Source organism: Brassica napus, chromosome A3, assembly GCF_020379485.1.
Source record: "Brassica napus cultivar Da-Ae chromosome A3, Da-Ae, whole genome shotgun sequence".
In the NCBI taxonomy this organism is placed as follows: Eukaryota; Viridiplantae; Streptophyta; class Magnoliopsida; order Brassicales; family Brassicaceae; genus Brassica; species Brassica napus.
In genome coordinates this window covers 1,623,977-1,641,955 of record NC_063436.1, presented here as the reverse complement: position 1 = coordinate 1,641,955, position 17,979 = coordinate 1,623,977, and the positions used below count along the sequence as shown (strand labels likewise).

At 35.5% G+C, this 17,979-nt stretch overlaps 6 protein-coding genes across 6 annotated transcripts; 4 read left to right on the top strand and 2 right to left on the bottom strand.

The window, feature by feature from the left end:
- The first annotated feature begins 385 nt into the window (after positions 1–385).
- Positions 386–1,556, top strand: LOC106384935 (protein PELPK1-like). Its single transcript, XM_013824859.3, has one exon. It carries the CDS (start codon positions 483–485, stop codon positions 1,305–1,307), a length of 825 nt encoding a protein of 274 aa, XP_013680313.2. The 5' UTR covers positions 386–482; the 3' UTR covers positions 1,308–1,556.
- A 458-nt stretch (positions 1,557–2,014) lies between these two features.
- LOC106430631 (40S ribosomal protein S15-3-like) lies at positions 2,015–3,095 on the top strand. Its single transcript, XM_013871412.3, has 4 exons — positions 2,015–2,152; positions 2,230–2,369; positions 2,468–2,525; positions 2,646–3,095. The coding sequence occupies exons 1-4, from the start codon at positions 2,150–2,152 to the stop codon at positions 2,892–2,894; spliced, it is 450 nt and encodes a 149-aa protein (XP_013726866.1). The 5' UTR covers positions 2,015–2,149; the 3' UTR covers positions 2,895–3,095.
- Positions 3,096–3,236: 141 nt separating this feature from the next.
- Positions 3,237–4,200, top strand: LOC106384936 (protein PELPK2-like). The gene has a single exon (XM_013824860.3). The coding sequence runs from the start codon at positions 3,427–3,429 to the stop codon at positions 3,895–3,897; it is 471 nt and encodes a 156-aa protein (XP_013680314.2). The 5' UTR covers positions 3,237–3,426; the 3' UTR covers positions 3,898–4,200.
- A 132-nt stretch (positions 4,201–4,332) lies between these two features.
- Positions 4,333–6,135, top strand: LOC106443084 (mitochondrial uncoupling protein 6). Its single transcript, XM_048769224.1, has 2 exons — positions 4,333–4,969; positions 5,381–6,135. Exons 1-2 carry the CDS (start codon positions 4,549–4,551, stop codon positions 5,965–5,967), a joined length of 1,008 nt encoding a protein of 335 aa, XP_048625181.1. The 5' UTR covers positions 4,333–4,548; the 3' UTR covers positions 5,968–6,135.
- A 6,556-nt stretch (positions 6,136–12,691) lies between these two features.
- LOC106430648 (2-hydroxy-6-oxo-2,4-heptadienoate hydrolase-like) lies at positions 12,692–13,909 on the bottom strand. Its single transcript, XM_013871430.3, has 3 exons — positions 13,135–13,909; positions 12,981–13,048; positions 12,692–12,898 (listed from the first exon to the last, which is right to left on the bottom strand). The coding sequence occupies exons 1-3, from the start codon at positions 13,882–13,884 to the stop codon at positions 12,781–12,783; spliced, it is 936 nt and encodes a 311-aa protein (XP_013726884.1). The 5' UTR covers positions 13,885–13,909; the 3' UTR covers positions 12,692–12,780.
- Positions 13,910–14,036: 127 nt separating this feature from the next.
- On the bottom strand, positions 14,037–17,845 carry LOC106430639 (potassium transporter 7-like). The gene is made up of 10 exons (XM_013871420.3): positions 17,493–17,845; positions 17,186–17,414; positions 16,850–17,098; positions 16,685–16,735; positions 16,312–16,572; positions 16,162–16,214; positions 15,929–16,043; positions 15,519–15,773; positions 14,925–15,447; positions 14,037–14,851 (listed from the first exon to the last, which is right to left on the bottom strand). The coding sequence occupies exons 1-10, from the start codon at positions 17,799–17,801 to the stop codon at positions 14,302–14,304; spliced, it is 2,595 nt and encodes an 864-aa protein (XP_013726874.2). The 5' UTR covers positions 17,802–17,845; the 3' UTR covers positions 14,037–14,301.
- Positions 17,846–17,979: the final 134 nt, after the last annotated feature.

Below are 17,979 nucleotides of genomic sequence, written 5' to 3'. Positions count from 1 at the left end.
TCATCTTGAACCTAGTTTTGATTCATCAGAATTAACAACAACTGACTAGAGCTTTTTAAGGTACATAGAATTGATCAAATCTAGATCTTGATTTTTATTTATTTATTACATTTTAGATAAAATTTGTATAGTTAGACGACTATTTTCAAAAAAATTGTTCTTCCAGTTTACAAATTTTGAGCCTTTTCTATGATGTACGTGTAATAAAAACAGTGAACACGTAAACACCAAAACCTAAAATTCAACTAGACTGAAAATGACATGTAGATATACAGATGGAGAGGTTAAACGAATTTTATTATTTTAAAAAGTCTCTACAGATTTTTCCCACCAAAGTCCATCTATATTCTCCCTCAAAACACCTTTAAATAGCCATTCAAATCAAAGATAAAATATCATCACAAACCAACAACAAACAAACAAACACACCACAAAGCAAAAGAAGCATACAAAGAAAAGGTTAACTTCTCACGCAAGCAAGGATGGCACCGATGAAGAAGAGTCTCTTTGCTCTTCTCCTCTCATCACCAATTCTGATCATATGTCTTGTCGCATTGCTGGCTGGTACGGTTTCAGTCGGAGCTCGCCGGTTAGTGGAGGAGGCTCCTAAACCGGAGATACCAAAGTTGCCTGAACTACCTCACCCGGAGCTACCCAAGTTTGAAGTTCCCAAGTTGCCTGAGCTCCCTAAACCAGAGATGCCCAAGTTACCTGAGTTCCCAAAGCCTGAGTTACCAAAAATGCCAGAGGTTCCCAAGCCTGAGTTGCCTAAGTTCCCGGAGATTCCAAAACCCGAATTGCCAAAGATGCCAGAGGTTCCTAAGCCTGAGATGCCTAAGTTGATGGAGACTCCAAAGCCTGAGGCTCCTAAGTTGCCGGAGGTTCCAAAGCCTGAGCTACCAAAGGTGCCGGAGATCCCAAAGCCCGAGCTGCCAAAGGTGCCAGAGATTCCAAAGCCGGAGCTACCAAAGGTGCCAGAGATTCAAAAACCGGAGCTACCAAAGGTGCCGGAGATTCAGAAGCCTGAGCTACCAAAGATGCCGGAGGTTCCTAAGCCTGAGTTACCAAAGATTCCAGAGGTTCAAAAGCCTGAGGCTCCTAAATTGCCAGAGATTCAGAAGCCAGAGTTACCAAAAATGCCAGAGATTCCAAAGCCTGAGTTGCCAAAGATGCCGGAGTTACCAAAGATGCCGGAGATTCCAAAGCCTGAGGCTCCTAAGTTGCCAGAGATTCCAAAACCAGAGCTACCAAAGATGCCTGAAGTTCCCAAGTTGCCGGAACTCCCAAAGGTTCCTGGAACTCACTAAGCCTATTAGAACCAGGCTCACTCTACGATCTTAAACTACTACATCACACTTGTCTTGTTTGTCTATTTGCAGAGATATACACTTGTGTCTGTATATCTCATCATCCTTTCTTTAGTAGCCATACTTCTTTTTCTTTTTTGATACATGTATACTTGTATTCTGTTTGTCTCTTTGTATGTTATCATACATGCAAATTTCTTTGTATTTGATATACTTTTATTTAATGGATTGTGTTGTTTTTTGATGACATATTTCTTTGCCTTACGAATGTTTGAACAATCAATTGTTCTTTCTCAGTTCTGATTCTTCTTTCTGAGCTATGTGTTTCCTCTTCTTGTATCTGTGTGCTTCCAAATGAAGTTAACATAGAAATGCTTGAGAAGTTGCGTGTTCGTCATATGCCGTGCAACACCCAGGATTACCACTTTTCTCTTGCTTACATAACAAGAAAAGAGAGACCAACTGATGAGAACCAATGAGAACCCACTTGTGGAACTTGGTAAATGTTCTAAGGTAATGTTGCTCGGTCAATAATCTGTCGTTGATAATCTGTTCTAAGATAATACTGTTATGATCTAGCTAGTTTTCCTCATTTATATTTTTGACTTGGCTAGTTTTGGTTTTTATTTTTATTTTTCTAGGCCTTATTTTCCGAAAAAGGCCCTGATAAATTAAAAGGAATATTTTTTTTTGGTTTAATTAAAACGAATATTTTGTTTACATGGAAATGATTCTAGGGTTTTCCCAAGGTATATAATTGCTGCCTAAGTTAAGTTGTTTGTAGCTTGCGCAGACACTGTTTTGAGGCTTTCTCGATTTGTAGGGTTTGAAAAATTCGAACAATGGTTAGTTCTTAGATCTCTGTCTCTCTCTATCATATTCTCATGATTAGAATTGTAATCTCTAGCCATGTGATCCGTAGGCGGATGCAGTTCCTGCGGCTGGGATCGTGAAAAAGAGAACGTTCAAGAAGTTCTCCTACAAAGGAGTCGATCTCGATGCTCTTCTCGACATGTCTACCGATGATCTTGTCAAGCTCTTCAGTTCTCGTATTCGCAGAAGGTCTTAACAAGAATTGCTTTGGTCTCTAGTTTGTAAGATCGTGTCTCTTGGTTATGATATTAAACGTTGTTTGTGTGTTTGTGAATCTCTCTTTATAGGTTCTCTAGAGGGTTGACGAGGAAGCCTATGGCTTTGATCAAAAAATTGCGCAAAGCGGTATGTAACTTATATCTCCATATAATGATATCTTCATGCTTCTTCTCTATACATTTTTGTGTTTTCTCTTTGCAACCAAATGGTTTTAAACACTAATTAAAGATAATGACTCTTGAGCAGAAAAGGGATGCACCAGCTGGTGAGAAGCCAGACGCAGTGAGAACCCACCTAAGGAACATGATCATCGTGCCGGAAATGATTGGAAGTGTCATTGGTGTGTACAATGGAAAGACATTTAACCAAGTTGAGATCAAACCAGAGATGATTGGTCATTACTTGGCTGAGTTTTCAATCTCATATAAGCCTGTTAAGCACGGTAGGCCTGGTGTTGGTGCCACTAACTCCTCCAGGTTTATCCCTCTCAAGTGAAGAATCTACTCTAGTCTGTGTTATTCTCTAAAATAAGAACTTTCGTTGGTTTTTTTTTTCTTTACTATGTTATGTGTTTTGCTTCTTTGCTCTGGTTTTTTTTTTCTTTACTATGTTATGTCTTTTGTTTCTTTGCTCTACTTTAGATTTGGTCTAAAAACATCTTCATGCGTTTAAATAATAGAGAGCGTTTTTCTGAATATCTATATTATGCTCTGTTTATTACTTCATATTGCACATACGAGCTATCTTGTAATGTCTAATGTTTACAACTTGAATACCTAATAATTTCCCAACTAAACTTAAAAGGGGTTATGCATTTAAAAAAGTAAAAAAAAAATGAAATATAGATGAGTTTGTTGGAGACTAACATCACATTATTCACAACCGTACAAAGAGTTCTTCTCACCAAATCTTTTGACTCTTGTGAAATCTACATTATCACACAACTCAGTATTATTTAAGAACCCATTCTTATACACAATACCAAAACATAATCTGTTCAAGAAAGAAAAACATATCACAACAAAAGATGATTAGCCTTCGCCATCACATTGTCCTGTCTTCCATCTTTTTCCTTGTCTTTGTCTCGTCGTTCTTTTTGTTTGCTACGCATAGTTTTGCTACTAGAGTAGGTCACTCTCTGGTGCAAGAAGAGATCACAAAGGTTCCACAATATAAAAAGCTTGAGGAGCCGGAGATTCCAGATGAGCCTGAGTTGCCCTTGCCGGAGGAGCCGGAGGTTCCAGAAGAGCCCGAGGTTCCTGAGGAGCCAGAAGAGCCTGAGGTTCCTGAGGAGCCAGAAGAGCCGGAGGTTCCTGAGGAGCCAGAAGAGCCTAAATTTGAATTTCCGTCATGGATCCCAAGCTTTCCATTTCCCGGTGCTGGCGGCGGTTCTCTGGAGACTGAAAAGACAAAATCTACTTCAACGGCTGAAGAGGTTAATGTGAAAGGCACGAGTGTTTCTGAGGAAAATTTGAGTGCTTCGAACAAGAATCCATAGATGAATGGTCGAAGAACGTTAAAAGAGCATCTAATATAGTGAATGCTCTTGCATGATATATTATGATGATAATATAAAGTATATATGTAATAATAGTTTGGCTTGTATCTAATTAAAGTCAAGAAAGATCATCTATAGAATCCATAGTTATGAACTAGAGTTTCATTTCATGTATATGGTCTCTAGCTCTTCTAGAATATATTCATGTACTATGTACTAATTATCTCTCGTAACTTGTATCATACAAGTTGCATGTCTCTTTGATGTACAAAAATTATATAACTACTAGTCAATCATTTGTCCTAAAACAACATTATTGGTAAATCTCTACGTAAGAAATTTGATAACATGCCAATTAAATTATTTTCTCTAATGAGAAAGGTGTGCATGAAGACAAGAAGATAGACCTTGTGCTAATTAAAGCTGGAGCCCGTAATGCAGGACTAGTACACAAACACATCTCGCTGCATTATTTTCTTTCTTACCTATGTCTCTTGTCTTCTTTCACTTCCAACTTGTCCAAATTCATTTTCTCTTCTCCATTTTTTTTTCTTACAAAAGATCCAATCTATCTCAAACTCTTCTCCATCTTTTCATACACTCATTGACCATAACACATCTCCTCATCATCAAACCCTCCGATTATCATCAATGGGATTCAAACCATTTCTTGAAGGTGGCATCGCCGCAATCATCGCCGGAGCTTTGACTCACCCATTAGACCTCATCAAAGTCCGTATGCAGCTCCAAGGAGAGCACTCTTTCTCTCTCGACCAAAACACTAACCATAATCTCGATCTTAATCTTCCCGTTAAACCGTACAGACCTGTTTTTGCTCTTGACGCTCTCATCGGCAGCATCTCCTTGTTACCTTCATCCACTCCCGCACCGTCTTCCTCTACGCGCTCTAGCATGACCCCATTCGCCGTTGGGGCCCACATTGTCAAAACCGAAGGACCCGCCGCCCTCTTCTCTGGCGTCTCCGCTACTGTCCTCCGTCAGATGCTTTACTCCGCCACTCGTATGGGTATTTATGACTTTCTTAAACGGAAGTGGACGGATCGACTCACCGGTAATGATAATAAATTTTATTAGTATAAATTGTGATTATACATTAAACGGAAAATATATTCTTAAATATCAATGCTAAAATATGATACGGCAGACATTATGGTGTATAATTATAGTTTCTGGTTTGGTTTTTATTCTATTTTTATTGGTTCTTTCCGGTTTTGTGTTAATGATTTAATCTTTTTTTACTTTCAATAAATAGGATTGGTTACATTTTTATTTAATTACATATAGTTGATCAACTAGTTTTTTTTTAAATTATGGTTTTGCTAAACTTTAGTTCCATTTCGGCAAATTCTATTGTGATTATAAGATAAAACCAATCGGTTTAGTAACATATTTCCGGTTCTGTTTAAACATTCTAATTTGGGTTGGTTCTCAACATAATTAATCAGACATCTTCTAATTACAGGTAACTTCCCATTGGTTACAAAGATCGCAGCTGGACTCATCGCTGGAGCCGTCGGATCCGCCGTCGGGAACCCCGCTGACGTGGCAATGGTGAGAATGCAAGCTGACGGACGTTTACCATTAAGCCGCCGCCGAAACTACAAGAGCGTCGTGGATGCCATCGAGCGGATCGTGAGGCACGAAGGCGTCTCGAGCTTATGGCGTGGCTCGTGGCTAACCGTGAACCGAGCCATGATCGTGACGGCTTCTCAGCTCGCCACGTACGACCACGTGAAAGAAATTATGATCGCCGGAGGCCGTGGAACGCCGGGAGGAATCGGAACGCACGCCGCGGCGAGTTTCGCCGCGGGGATTGTTGCGGCGGTGGCGTCGAATCCGATAGACGTTGTGAAGACGAGGATGATGAATGCGGAAGCGGAGAGTTACGGTGGACCGTTGGATTGTGCGGTGAAGACCGTGGCGGAGGAAGGACCGATGGCTTTGTATAAGGGGCTTGTTCCCACGGTGACGAGGCAAGGACCGTTCACGATGATCTTGTTCGTTACCTTGGAACAGATTCGTGGTTTGTTAAAAGATGTTAAATTTTGATTAGTTAAGATGATTAATAAATTTTGACCATATTCTATTAAGTTGCATGCATGCATATATTTCTCAAACATTTTGTAAATGTTTATATCTTGATTTAATGTTTTTATCGAACGGTTTAATGCATAATGTGTATATATTTTCAAGGTAAATAGTAAATACACACTCGCGTTAATTAAAATATCTTAACTAAATTAATGATATGTTTAGCTTGAAAAATGCCAAAACTGATAGTGAAAGAAGCTGGAACAAGTTCATGGTTTGTGTAAAAGATGTTAAGTTTTGATTATATGTAGTTAATTACATAGATGATTGACAAACGTTTACCATACTCCATTGAATTGCATATTATTTTTTAGTACTATGTATCACCTATATAAACTAATATATTTTGGCTTGAAAATGCGACAGTGACTGAAGCAAAAGAGGTTTTGTCGATCGATCCAAGTCTCTGGGGGGATATGCTTTTGCTAGGTACCTTCATCTGGTATATTCCTTGTTTTGGTATCTTTTGTTTTTGTGGTTGTCATAAAATATCTCCTTTAAGTTTAGTTAAATATTAGAAGAAAATATTAATTTATTATTGTTTTTGTTAACAGTTTAAAATTTGGAATTTTGTCATATCTATCTCCTGCAAGAGAAAATTATGTCTCAAAGAAAACATATCTATCTTATTAAAACTCAAGTACAAAATTAGAGTGTTTAGAGACTTGAATAGGACTATTAAAAAATTTGGAGTGTTTGGAAACATGGATTGCAGTCTTTAGAAAAAAAAATATTTTTGTTTGAAAACAAAGATAGTAGTATTAATAAAAAAAGTAATGGGCTTATGTTTTTAAAAAAATTGAAAGTTATCTAGGCCACTTTTAAAATATACCAAAATGGGTCAATCTAATTGCCTAATTTTTTTTTTATAAACTAACCATAAAACAAAATTTAAACTTTATATACATATTTCAAATCAAAATAATAATTCAAATTTGATTTATATCAAAAATTGATTCAAAAATATACATATATTCAAAAATGAATTTTTACTAAACTATTTTTCAATAACCATTATAAAAAATATTGTCAATATATATAAGAAAAATATAATACAAAGCCCAATTTGAAATACCAACTCAAATTATGGTTTTTATATTTCATATTAAGTTTTAAAAATATAATATATGTAATTATTTATATGATGGTATGTATAAAATACTATTAATTATATGATTACTTATAGGATGGTACATATAAAATACGATTAATTATATGATGATAAAATACGATATATAATAATGACTAGGGATGGGCTTTTGGGTACCCATACGGGCTTGGTTCTGATCGGTTTGTATTTCGGGTTTTCGGGGTCAAAGATTTCAGCCTTATTAGAATGTTTCTAAATTTTGGTTTGAGTTCGATTTGGATCTTTGCGGGGTTGGTTTGGGTTTGGATAACTAATTTATTTTTAAAGTCTTAAATCATTATATATTTTAAATTTCTCAAAATGTATAAATAAAATAATATATTACGTATAAATTTGAATAACATATGTCATAATACTTAAGCTTAACATATCAATTGGCTTGATTTAAAATTTTGGATACGGAATCAATAATTATTTTAAGTATTTTTTGTGATTTGAGTATACTTTAACTATTTCAGATATTTACTTTTGACTATCTATATATATTTTCAAGTATTTAAACCAATTTAAAAGTATCATTTTTGATGTTTTATATACGTTAAATCTAAAAATAATTAATATATATAAGTATATAAATCTATTTTTAGATAAATTCGGATACCCAAATACTTCGGTTCGGATCAGATTCGGTTCTCTAAATAACAAAATTTTGAATAATTAGAATATTTAATCAATTTATGTTCGGGTTTGGTACTATATTTTTGGATCGGTATCGGTTATGTTCCTCTGATTCATTTTTCCAAATCCTAATAATTACATGAAAAACAAATATTAACATATTTTTCAAAATATACACCCGCGCGCCTGCGCGGGTCAAAATCTAGTACTCCTTATGTTCCTAAAAGATCCATATTCTAGTTTTTTTCACACATTTTAATAAAACAAATTAAATTTGCATAATTTTTTGTGTTTATCTTATTTCCACAATTTTAAGCCAATAAAAAATCAATTAGTGCAATTAAGATTTTTGAAGTTTGCAATTAGTTAATAAAACATGCACTGAAAATGTAAAAAATAAATTTTTTAGAAATAATTTTTTTCTCTAGAATATGTATCTTTAAGGAACGGAGGAAGTAGTAAATTGCTTTCATGTGGTGGCATAGTGGTTTGGTGCTTGTTTTGCTAGCATCAAGAGCTAATTCCATGTGCCAAGTCAAGTTGTTCTATTGTTGTATTGATGCAATATTTAATACATTTTTCAAATCTTGAATTTTATGCAACTTTATTATGAAAAAATAAATAATGTATCTATTTTATTAGTTTGATACTTTTTTATGTTTCACATCTATACAACTGAAGCATAATTCTTGATAGAATTCTGCCCTTAATTATTTGTGTTATTTACAATGGCATGTCATTCATAAATGTAAATCATTTTTTATTTTTAAAAAATCGTCTACAATGGATACTTTCCTATAATTATGACATCTTTTTATACTTTAATCAATTGCTTAATCCTTAAAATAGTTTTAGGCAACAATCCATATCAATTAATGTGGCTGATTTTGCACATAAGAATTTTCCGAAATATGGTTACAAAAATGTTTACATTAAAAAAAAATCCAGAAATATTCAAACAAGTAAATAAAATCTATATCTTAGGTTCAATAAATCTATCATAGTCTGGATACAATTTGAGTCCAGTACGCTGAATTCTCTTTTTCATATTAAACTTTTCAGTAAATGAGCTTTGAGTTTGATTTAAATTTTGCAAAAAAAAATAATTATTATTTACACCAAATTAACATTTTTAGATATTGATCATCCAAAATATATAAAACAACTATTAAATAATGTATTTTTAAATTAACTATTAAATAATGTTACAAAACACATTATATAAAATTAAAGTACAAATTTTTTGTTACAAAATTAAATATTTAAAAAATAAACAATTATGCGCTTTTAAAGCGCGGGTTAAAATCTAGTTTTGTTGTTAATATGTTTTACAAGAGTTGAAATAATCAAATAATTTCCTAAGGTTACTTTCCTCAAAGCCCATCAAGTCAAAGATGCCCAGTTAGAGTTTATATATTGAACAATATGTCAAGGTCTTCTTGTTAATTTTTCAAATGAATTGTAAGCTAAGCATTGTTTCCTCTCTTTTTTTTGAATGATAAGCGGGAAACGACGATTTCATGTCCAACATATCGCAATATGTTCAATTCTTACCCGACTTATATGGTCGTACTAAAACATACCAGAACTTTCAAAAAAATTAAATAACATACCTAATGTTTACTTTTTTGGCCAAATCATATCTCAGACGCCACATCAGCTAACACACCATCTAATTCTGCTGATCTAGATGCAATGTCAGCTAATTGTGCTGACGAAGATGCCACGGCTCTGCATGTCTGTGGAAGCAACCCATAGTTCCAGTTTATGTTGTACCTAGATATATCCAAGATGCAGAAGCCTTAGCAATGTAGATGAAGACAACACAAATGATATGTTTCTGAAGGAAACTATATAACTTACGGATAATATATGAGCTTTCCCTCCTTAGTGTCTTGCTTAATAGGAGTGAAGTCTTCATCAGTAGCAACCTCAATTTTTTAAACTATTTGTATCCATGAATTCACGGACAACCACCTAGTTACACTCTTAAATTTAAATATACTCTTAAATTTTCATAAATGTAAGGTGACTCATATAAGGTTTTCAACTTCCTTTTATATTTCAGCTTCTTTCTATTGTTTTTAATATACAATTGCTATTTTGATATGTACGTGATGTAATGTTCACTTTTATTTTCATTTTTTCTTCTGTTCATTTATTTAATCTTTTAGGGTAATTTTTTGATTTTTAAATGTTGGATTTTATTCCTTATCGAACATATATTGAATACTAAATAGAAAATTATGATTGATATTTTTGGATATTTTTCCTAATTTTAAACAAACAGCATAATGAAGCAAATCCAGAGTGTCGATGTGTATATCCTATCACAGGAACACTATACTTCAGTTCACATTTCTTCTCTGCAGGAAAAGACACTTCAAATTACTTGCTTTTCCGGTGGAGCTTGACTACTTTCCTGAAGTCTTCAAATAATCTGGTGGAGACTGTAGCGATCCGGAATGTAAGAGTGAACCACAGTGATCACCAACTTATGGTTGATATCCTCATTTTCCCATTGTATAGAGAAGGTTTCACACAGACTACACTGGCTCTTGTCACTTTTGCTTTTAGCAACCAGGACTACAAGCCTCCTCCAATATTCGGATCATACTTTTTCCGAGCTAATACGTATCCTCTGTTATCTGGTATGTATAAAATGGGACACACAAAATCTCACTAGTCTGAAATTATGAACTAACTAACTTTCTTATTGCATTTGACACAGATGGAGGAGATTTGAAGTCTTCAAAGGAGGACATTATGATAGTAGCATATGTACAAGGGGGTTCTTCCCTCTGAGGAAGCCATCGCAATCAAGAGAGCTAAACCAGAATCACTGGAAGGAGTCATTGGAGTTCAAGACCGAGATTGAGCATTCTTTTAAAAATCCACTAGAAGAAAAAAAAGCAAAAAAATAAAATAAAAAGAAAAAAATAAGAAAAAAATAATAATTATAAAAACAAAATATTCATGTTTGCAATATGATGTTCACAATTGAGTTTTAAAACAAACAATCGCTTGATCTGACGCACATTTGTTTTTTTTTTTCAATTTCTATTGATCAATTTATGATTGATCAAGTTTTTTTAACTTTTTTTACATGGTGTAAAATATTCATATTATTTTTGGATATACAAGCAAGCATATGTATATGTTATATAAATCATTTGTCATCTGATAAATATAATAAACTATTTTTAATTATAAAACATACCATTTAATATACTTTTTTTAGATGAATACATATATTTCAAATATATACATATTTCATAGCAAAAATATATCTTATGTTTTCCATTTCTAATGAATCACAATTTATTTTATATGTCAACTAATTTTAGTACTTGAATACCTAAATAATTAATTCAAAGTCCATTACTAATTTTAGTGACTATATTGACAATAACATTTTCTCTCTTTTTTTCTTGTAAATTATTATACGAGCTATTAATAATTTGTGTGGAACGAAATGTTTGTTCATTTGTAACCTTTCTTATTCCTTTTTTTATCTTCTTTACTAATGTTGCACTCTTCTGTTGACCGTTGTGGCTCTCAATATTTTCATGGTGATTATTAATTAGATTTGTAAAACCAAACATTATGAGCTTTCTTTTAAAATTAGAAACTAGTTGACTTAATTAAAGAATCTTTGAAATGATGTCGACTCTTAACATTGTAAGAAATCCCATTTAATGAAAAGAGAAAAATAAAATAAAAAGTAAAAAATAAGAAAAAAATAATAAAATAGAAAAATAATTATAAAAACATAAGATTCATGTTTGCAATATGTTGTTAACAATTGAGTTTTAAAACAAACAAGCAGCTTGATCTGACGCACATTTGTTTTTTTTTCCAATTTTTATAGATCAATTTAAGATTGATCAAGTTTTTAACTGTTTTTACATGGTGTGAGATATTCATATTATTTAGGATATACAAGCAAGCAAATGTATATGTTATATAAATCATTTGTCATCTGATAAATATATTTATAAAACACCATTTACTATAATTTTGTAGATTAATACATATATTTCAAATATACACATGTTTCATAGCAAAAATACATCTTATGTTTTCCATTTCTAATGAATCACAATTTATTTTATATGTCAACTAATTTTAGTACTTGAATACCTAAATAATTAATTCAGAGTCCATTAGGAATTTTAATAAGGTTTATCATGTGTATTACTAATATAGAGAGTTTAGCCATTTTCCTTAGGATTTTCTGAAATCTTTTTGATACTAACTAAATTACCATATATTATTAAGAATTCGTTAATATAAGATACTTGCGAGATGATGTCAAAAATAGAGATACTTGCCAGATTTTAAAATATAATTTGGAATATTTAGATATTCAATGATCGAAATAGGAAATGAGTTAGTTGAGTATAATGACCGTGTCTGCTTAAACTTAAAATTTTATTTATTTATTAAAAACTATTAAACAAAATATTTTATATTCAGAATTTTTAGAAATTCATTTTGGAAATATATATTCTGATATTTAATTCACTTAGTACCCCAATATGCTAATTTGTGAATTTTTTTAAAAAATATTTAAATTTGTAAATCTAGTTTATTATGATTTTAAAATTAAACGCCTTACTTTATAGTTGTAATTATTTTATCCATAATTAAATGGACATATTCATATTTTTTATAAAATTAAATAAAGTATTAAAGACTTTATTTAAATTATTCCTTCTATCTTTATATATATATATTTCAAATTAGATATTATATATATTCAGTTTTTAAAATAGTTAATACCAAGTAAATGAATATATAGTATTTTTACACTATAAGCATTGTCTCCTGTGTTTCAAAAAAGAAAAAAAAAAGAGTTTCAAAAGAAGCATTATCTCCTGTGTTCCTTCATATGATATTTGATATTTTGAATAACAGAAAGAATCATCCTTTCAAATGCAGTAAGTACAATTATTTTTTTGTTATCAATCTATTAACAAGAAGAGATAAAAACAGTAGTTTCACAAAGAATCAATAAGAAAAGATTTCAAGTGCTTGAGAAATTCTTTGGACTTCTCCAAATTCACAGCATGTCCTGCCTTCTTGATCACCACTATCTCTGCATTCTCTCCTATATGCCTGCTTCACCATGAGACTTTCTTTAAATAAATAAATGGTTGTGTCACTGGAAAATAATGGTAAGCTCAATTGATGAATGTACCTTTTCAATCTGTAACCAAGTTCCAGTGGAAAGATCTGATCGTCTTCTCCCCATATGACCAAAGATTTCTAAATTACCAAAAAAAATAATAACAAGAACACAATCTTACAGCAATGACAAAACAAGAAAGCCAAAAGAGTATAGTGTTTTGCACCTGTTTGATCCTAGGAAGATCTGAAAGCCTCCGATCCTTGAGTATCGATTTGATCAAATCCCTCTTCTCCTCAACAAACTCCGTACACATCACATCGATAAAGTCCCACAGAAAAAACGAAGGGACACCTTTCATCGGCTTAACAAAAGAGAATCTAATAAGCTCCTTAAGCTTCTCCGGCGTCTGAGGAATCAGAATCCCGGTGGCTTCCTCAAGATTCGGAACCTTAAACAACCCATCCTCCATATCCTTCTCCTCCAAGCAAACCCCCGCGCAGCACAGCACCAGCTTCTCAACCTTCTCCGGAAACTGCGCCGCTAAACTGTAACCCACAAACCCGCCGTAGCTTATCCCCACAATGCTCATCCTGTGCACCCCGTGCGCTTCCATCAGCCTCATCAGACAGCGAGCCTGGAAAGACTCGGTCCGGTTCTGCTCCGACGTGGAGGATAAACCGAAGAAGAGGAGGTCAGGGACGTAGACGTTGAACCGTCCGGTGAAGGCTCGGAGATGCTCGCCGTATTGCCACATCGCGTTGGCTCCGAACCCGTGGAGGAGGAGGAGGTTTGGTTTGGTTCGGTTTGGGGATTTAGGGATCCAGCAGTGCATGGTGGTTGATGCGATGGAGTTGCCGTGGGAGAGATCGGTGACGACGGAGCGGAGACCGGCGTTCGCGAATGATTGTCTGAAGAACCAATCTCGCGAAGCCGTGAAGCTGAAGCATCGCAACAGTTTCATATGATCAAACATTTTAGAATTTTTTTTTTTTTTTTTTTTGCAAAATGAAGCAGAGGAGAAGAAGGCGCGACGATGAAAACGTAAGAACAGCTGTTTTTTCTGTTATTTGTCGGGAAAACGAAAGAACAGCTGTTTTTATTGTCCGTGCGTATAAATTTACGAAATTACAGTAAAGACCCCGCGGGAAATTATAATTGCACAAACCACCGTATTGAAAACAGATATGCAAAAAAGACCCAGATGTCACAAACCACAGCACATTAACGAGATTCATGTCACAAATCATGAAATTTCCTGAAATCGATATAGGCTTCCCCTCTGATGCTCTATAGATTCTAGTAGTCTCTTCACAAACAATGCAGAAACATAGACGAAGCTTACAGATGTTAAATCTATGGACAAAGAAAAAAAAAAAAGAAGGAAGAAGGCTCAGACCATGTATGTCATGTCAACTTTCATCAGATGAGACTGAGGCACGCTCAAATTAGCAGTCCCTCTTCTGCAATTTTTCCTCAGGAATGCGTAGAAGTAGTTTATGACCAACTTCTTGACGAACCATGAATCTTTTCTTGCTCTTATATCTCCGTGTCCCAGTAGATAGACGACCCCTATCTCTTTTGCTTTGTGTATGAACGATAACTCTCTCTCCAGGCTTTGCTCCGCTTCAGATACAGAGGATTCAGATGATGTGTCAAAGGGATGGTGGCTTGTGTGGTTAGATGAACTGTTCAATTCCGTGATCGGTTTGTTTAACTCTCTGTACTCAGAGAGAAGAGGAACCCCCATTGAGTACATGCTCCCGTTGGGGCCCATAACGAGTGTAGAGCCTGAGAAATCTTCCTCCGAGTCGGAATCATTGCGCCCGTCGCTCTCCAGGGAACGCTCTTGAGCTTCTCTACGGATAAACTTCTCGAGGCTCTCGATTAGTAGCTGCTCGAATACTTGGTGGTTCTCCTTTCTTACATCCTTGTAACCATACCTTCACCAAATATAACACAAAGCAGTGTTTATAATCTCTCCATAAAGTCGCAAAGGAAAAGAAAATGACCGACCTGGCTATGCAACGGAACAAGTGGTAGCTTTTGGTGCAAACGCGTCTGAAGAGGAACCTCTCATTCTGGGGCACAACTGGAACCGGGACGTACTTGATGCAGACAAAAATGACCATGGAGTGGATTGCAGGGAGTGTAGTCAGAAAATGGCCAAATATCGCTGGTACTCCCTTCACTAACTCATTGTACAACAAACCGATACCAGGAGCTCTGATCGTTCCCAGGTTGCTCCCAAGCTCTCTCATCAGATCCATCGACATCTTCTGTTCGACTTCTGTTTCGTACCTGATCTTACTTCCATAGTTCCAAACGTACATTATACCAAACATGATCACGGCAAAAACCAATATTATCCAGCTTCCATCTCCAACGCTCGCTATAACTGACGAGAAGAAGATTAGTTCCACTCCAAGGAAAACTATCAGAAAGGCAGTGACGATTACGATGTTGATCTGCCAAATAAGAAGCATGATTAAAGTGACTAGGATTGTCGTTGTCATCATCACTCCAAGCTCAGCCATCCCTGAGCAATTGAAAGTTCAATATCAGACCACCGAAGCTTCAAAGAAATGAAACAAAGAAAACAACTATTACCATATGCATTTCCAATCTCGTTGATACTTGAGATTGAGCAGACGACGACCAGGCAAACAGCAAGCAGGAACCAATTTAGGACAGGTATATAAATTTGACCCATAAATTTCCGAGACGTGTGGATGATTTTGAGACGAGGGAAACAGCCCAGAGCTGTTGATTGTTTAATACATGAAAATGTTGCTGTCGTCATTGTGCGACTGGCAATCAGAGCTGCAACATTGGCTATGAAAAGGACGGGCCAGAATGCAGCACCTGTAGAACAGTATGATGAATCAATAACTAATACTAGTATATATAAAAAATTAGTAACCTGCAGCATTGAAAAAGCCTTTGCAGTGGTATCTAAGTGGTTTTGTTTGCTAAAGAGGCATGGATATAACTGACTGAAGAAATTAAATGGACTTTACCTGGAACAGATGAAAAGAAAGCTTGACTAGCATCTGCATGATTCTCCATCAGGTATGCAGCTTGTCCCATATAGCCCAGCATGAGGCACGGCAGGACGAGACAAACAAATGTAAGCTGGAGAAAACAACAACGAATAAATAAATAAACCTTGCAGAAAATTAAAGCAAAACTGCATACAAATAGAAAAAAAGTGTAGCATCAGCCACCAACGGCCACTCTCCTCTTTGTTTACCTGGACTGATCGAACAGAAAAGTAGCAAAGGTCCGCAAATAATGCCTCTGAGCCTGAAAGATAAAATTATATAACACGAACAGTCAACAATTGAGGCATCACAGTATCAGGAAGAGTATTGAACATAAAAGGCTGTCTCGGTTCTGTTACCTGTAGCACAGAGAATGCAACCTCCAAGTGCATACCACGCGTTAATCGAGTTCCTCTGGAAGAAGTAATAGATGTGGATAGGGTTGAATGCTCTGTAAACACTCCTATCATATTTGAGCAGGTTGTGAATTCCAATACCAGCAAGACAACAGAACCATAAGAGTAATGCCGGACCTACTACTAGCCCCATCTTACTCGTCCCATACTTTTGTAGACTAAACAGGATCACCAGAAATGCAACTGAAATCATCACCACTTGATCTGCAAAGAAAAAAAACAAGAAAAGCTGAACAATAGTAAGAGATGCAATGACAAAAACAAACAACTAGCATCGAAACAGCTTTGAATTTGATTATACTATCAGCTGCATTACCTTGCTCAACTGCATCAACTCCGACCTTAAGTCCACCAACAGCTGACATTACTGCATTATGCAAATCAAGTAATTCAGATAAGTCCATATGGTATTAGCAAACCACCTCTTCATGTCAACAGAATCATGACTATGAACATACTTTAGAGGAGTTTATATCAGAACCTGACATTGCAGGAGTAACAACCCCATCGGCAATCACCATGGCCGTTCCAGCAAGAACTAACACGAGAAGCATTTTCTTCAAAACCAATGAATTCTCAAGTTTTTCTTTTAGATTCAGCGATCTCTCAAGCTCAGGGCAAGGCACCTTCAGTCTAAAACTCGAAATCCGGGTGTCTGACCGAAGTTGATTAGGAATAAGACTAATCTTGGCATGACGAGAGATTAACGAGTACAACGCAAAGGTCCCACCTAAAAAACATCATAACTCATATAAGCAACATACATAAAAGATCAATTACGAGATTCTACAAGAGTTAAAAAGGCATATATATATACCTTCACCATCATCATTTGCCCATAGAACAACAAGAACATACTTAATAAGAGGGATCAAAAGCAAGGTGTACAACACTAGTGACAATGCTCCAATCACATCTTCTTTCTCTTTCACAGGTGATTTACTGAACATCACACTGAACGTATACAAAGGACTCGTTCCCACGTCTCCAAATACAACCCCTAGCGTCTGGAACGCAAGCAACACTCTCCTCCCCACCGTCAAGTCCTATATCAAAGTTAACAAACACATTCATATCTTACTAACAACACATTCGTATGCACGAGTACCAAAACAATCAATCACCTCGTAATCAATCCTTGAAGCGCCGGGAACTTCGAGGGCTTCCACGTCGAAGGAGTCAACACGACGACCGGTACGGATCAGGAGGCGGTGCTCCGATACCTCCTCGTCCTCGGATTCGAGTCCTGTCCCGTAGAATTCGTCGTCGTCGTCATCGTCATCGTCGTCAGCGCCGTTCACCGAATCGTCGTCTTCGTCTTGAGTCACCCAACGAGATTCGATCGAGTCCATCGATGCCAAATCTCCGAAGCCGTTGCCTGAGCTAGCGATCTCTTCCTTCTCGGAACCATCGAAGCTGCTCTCCTCCGCCATTTCTCGCCGATGTTCTCAATCTCTGCTTTACTTACTGAACCGGTTCGATATAAAGGTGACGAGTAAATAGCTGAAGAAATGTACCGGATTAAACCAGAATGAACCGGTTAAATTGGGATATTGGGCCTTATAGGCTTATATTGAAATTAGGCCCACCACTGTTATAGTCAACGCGTAT

What these genes read in the sequence shown, in the direction of transcription:
- LOC106384935 (XM_013824859.3), top strand. Translation starts at nt 483, where the DNA reads ATGGCACCGATGAAGAAGAGTCTCTTTGCTCTTCTCCTCTCATCACCA.
- LOC106430631 (XM_013871412.3), top strand. An exon ending in AGTTCTCGTATTCGCAGAAG is followed by an intron (nt 2,370 to 2,467) that starts GTCTTAACAAGA and finishes CTCTCTTTATAG; the next exon opens with GTTCTCTAGAGGGTTGACGA. An exon ending in TCAAAAAATTGCGCAAAGCG is followed by an intron (nt 2,526 to 2,645) that starts GTATGTAACTTA and finishes ACTCTTGAGCAG; the next exon opens with AAAAGGGATGCACCAGCTGG.
- LOC106384936 (XM_013824860.3), top strand. Translation starts at nt 3,427, where the DNA reads ATGATTAGCCTTCGCCATCACATTGTCCTGTCTTCCATCTTTTTCCTT.
- LOC106443084 (XM_048769224.1), top strand. Translation starts at nt 4,549, where the DNA reads ATGGGATTCAAACCATTTCTTGAAGGTGGCATCGCCGCAATCATCGCC. An exon ending in GTGGACGGATCGACTCACCG is followed by an intron (nt 4,970 to 5,380) that starts GTAATGATAATA and finishes TTCTAATTACAG; the next exon opens with GTAACTTCCCATTGGTTACA.
- LOC106430648 (XM_013871430.3), bottom strand. Translation starts at nt 13,884, where the DNA reads ATGTTTGATCATATGAAACTGTTGCGATGCTTCAGCTTCACGGCTTCG. An exon ending in ATCTTCCTAGGATCAAACAG is followed by an intron (nt 13,049 to 13,134) that starts GTGCAAAACACT and finishes TTGGTAATTTAG; the next exon opens with AAATCTTTGGTCATATGGGG. An exon ending in CTTGGTTACAGATTGAAAAG is followed by an intron (nt 12,899 to 12,980) that starts GTACATTCATCA and finishes ATGGTGAAGCAG; the next exon opens with GCATATAGGAGAGAATGCAG.
- LOC106430639 (XM_013871420.3), bottom strand. Translation starts at nt 17,801, where the DNA reads ATGGCGGAGGAGAGCAGCTTCGATGGTTCCGAGAAGGAAGAGATCGCT. An exon ending in CTTCAAGGATTGATTACGAG is followed by an intron (nt 17,415 to 17,492) that starts GTGATTGATTGT and finishes ACTTTGATATAG; the next exon opens with GACTTGACGGTGGGGAGGAG. An exon ending in GGCAAATGATGATGGTGAAG is followed by an intron (nt 17,099 to 17,185) that starts GTATATATATAT and finishes GATGTTTTTTAG; the next exon opens with GTGGGACCTTTGCGTTGTAC.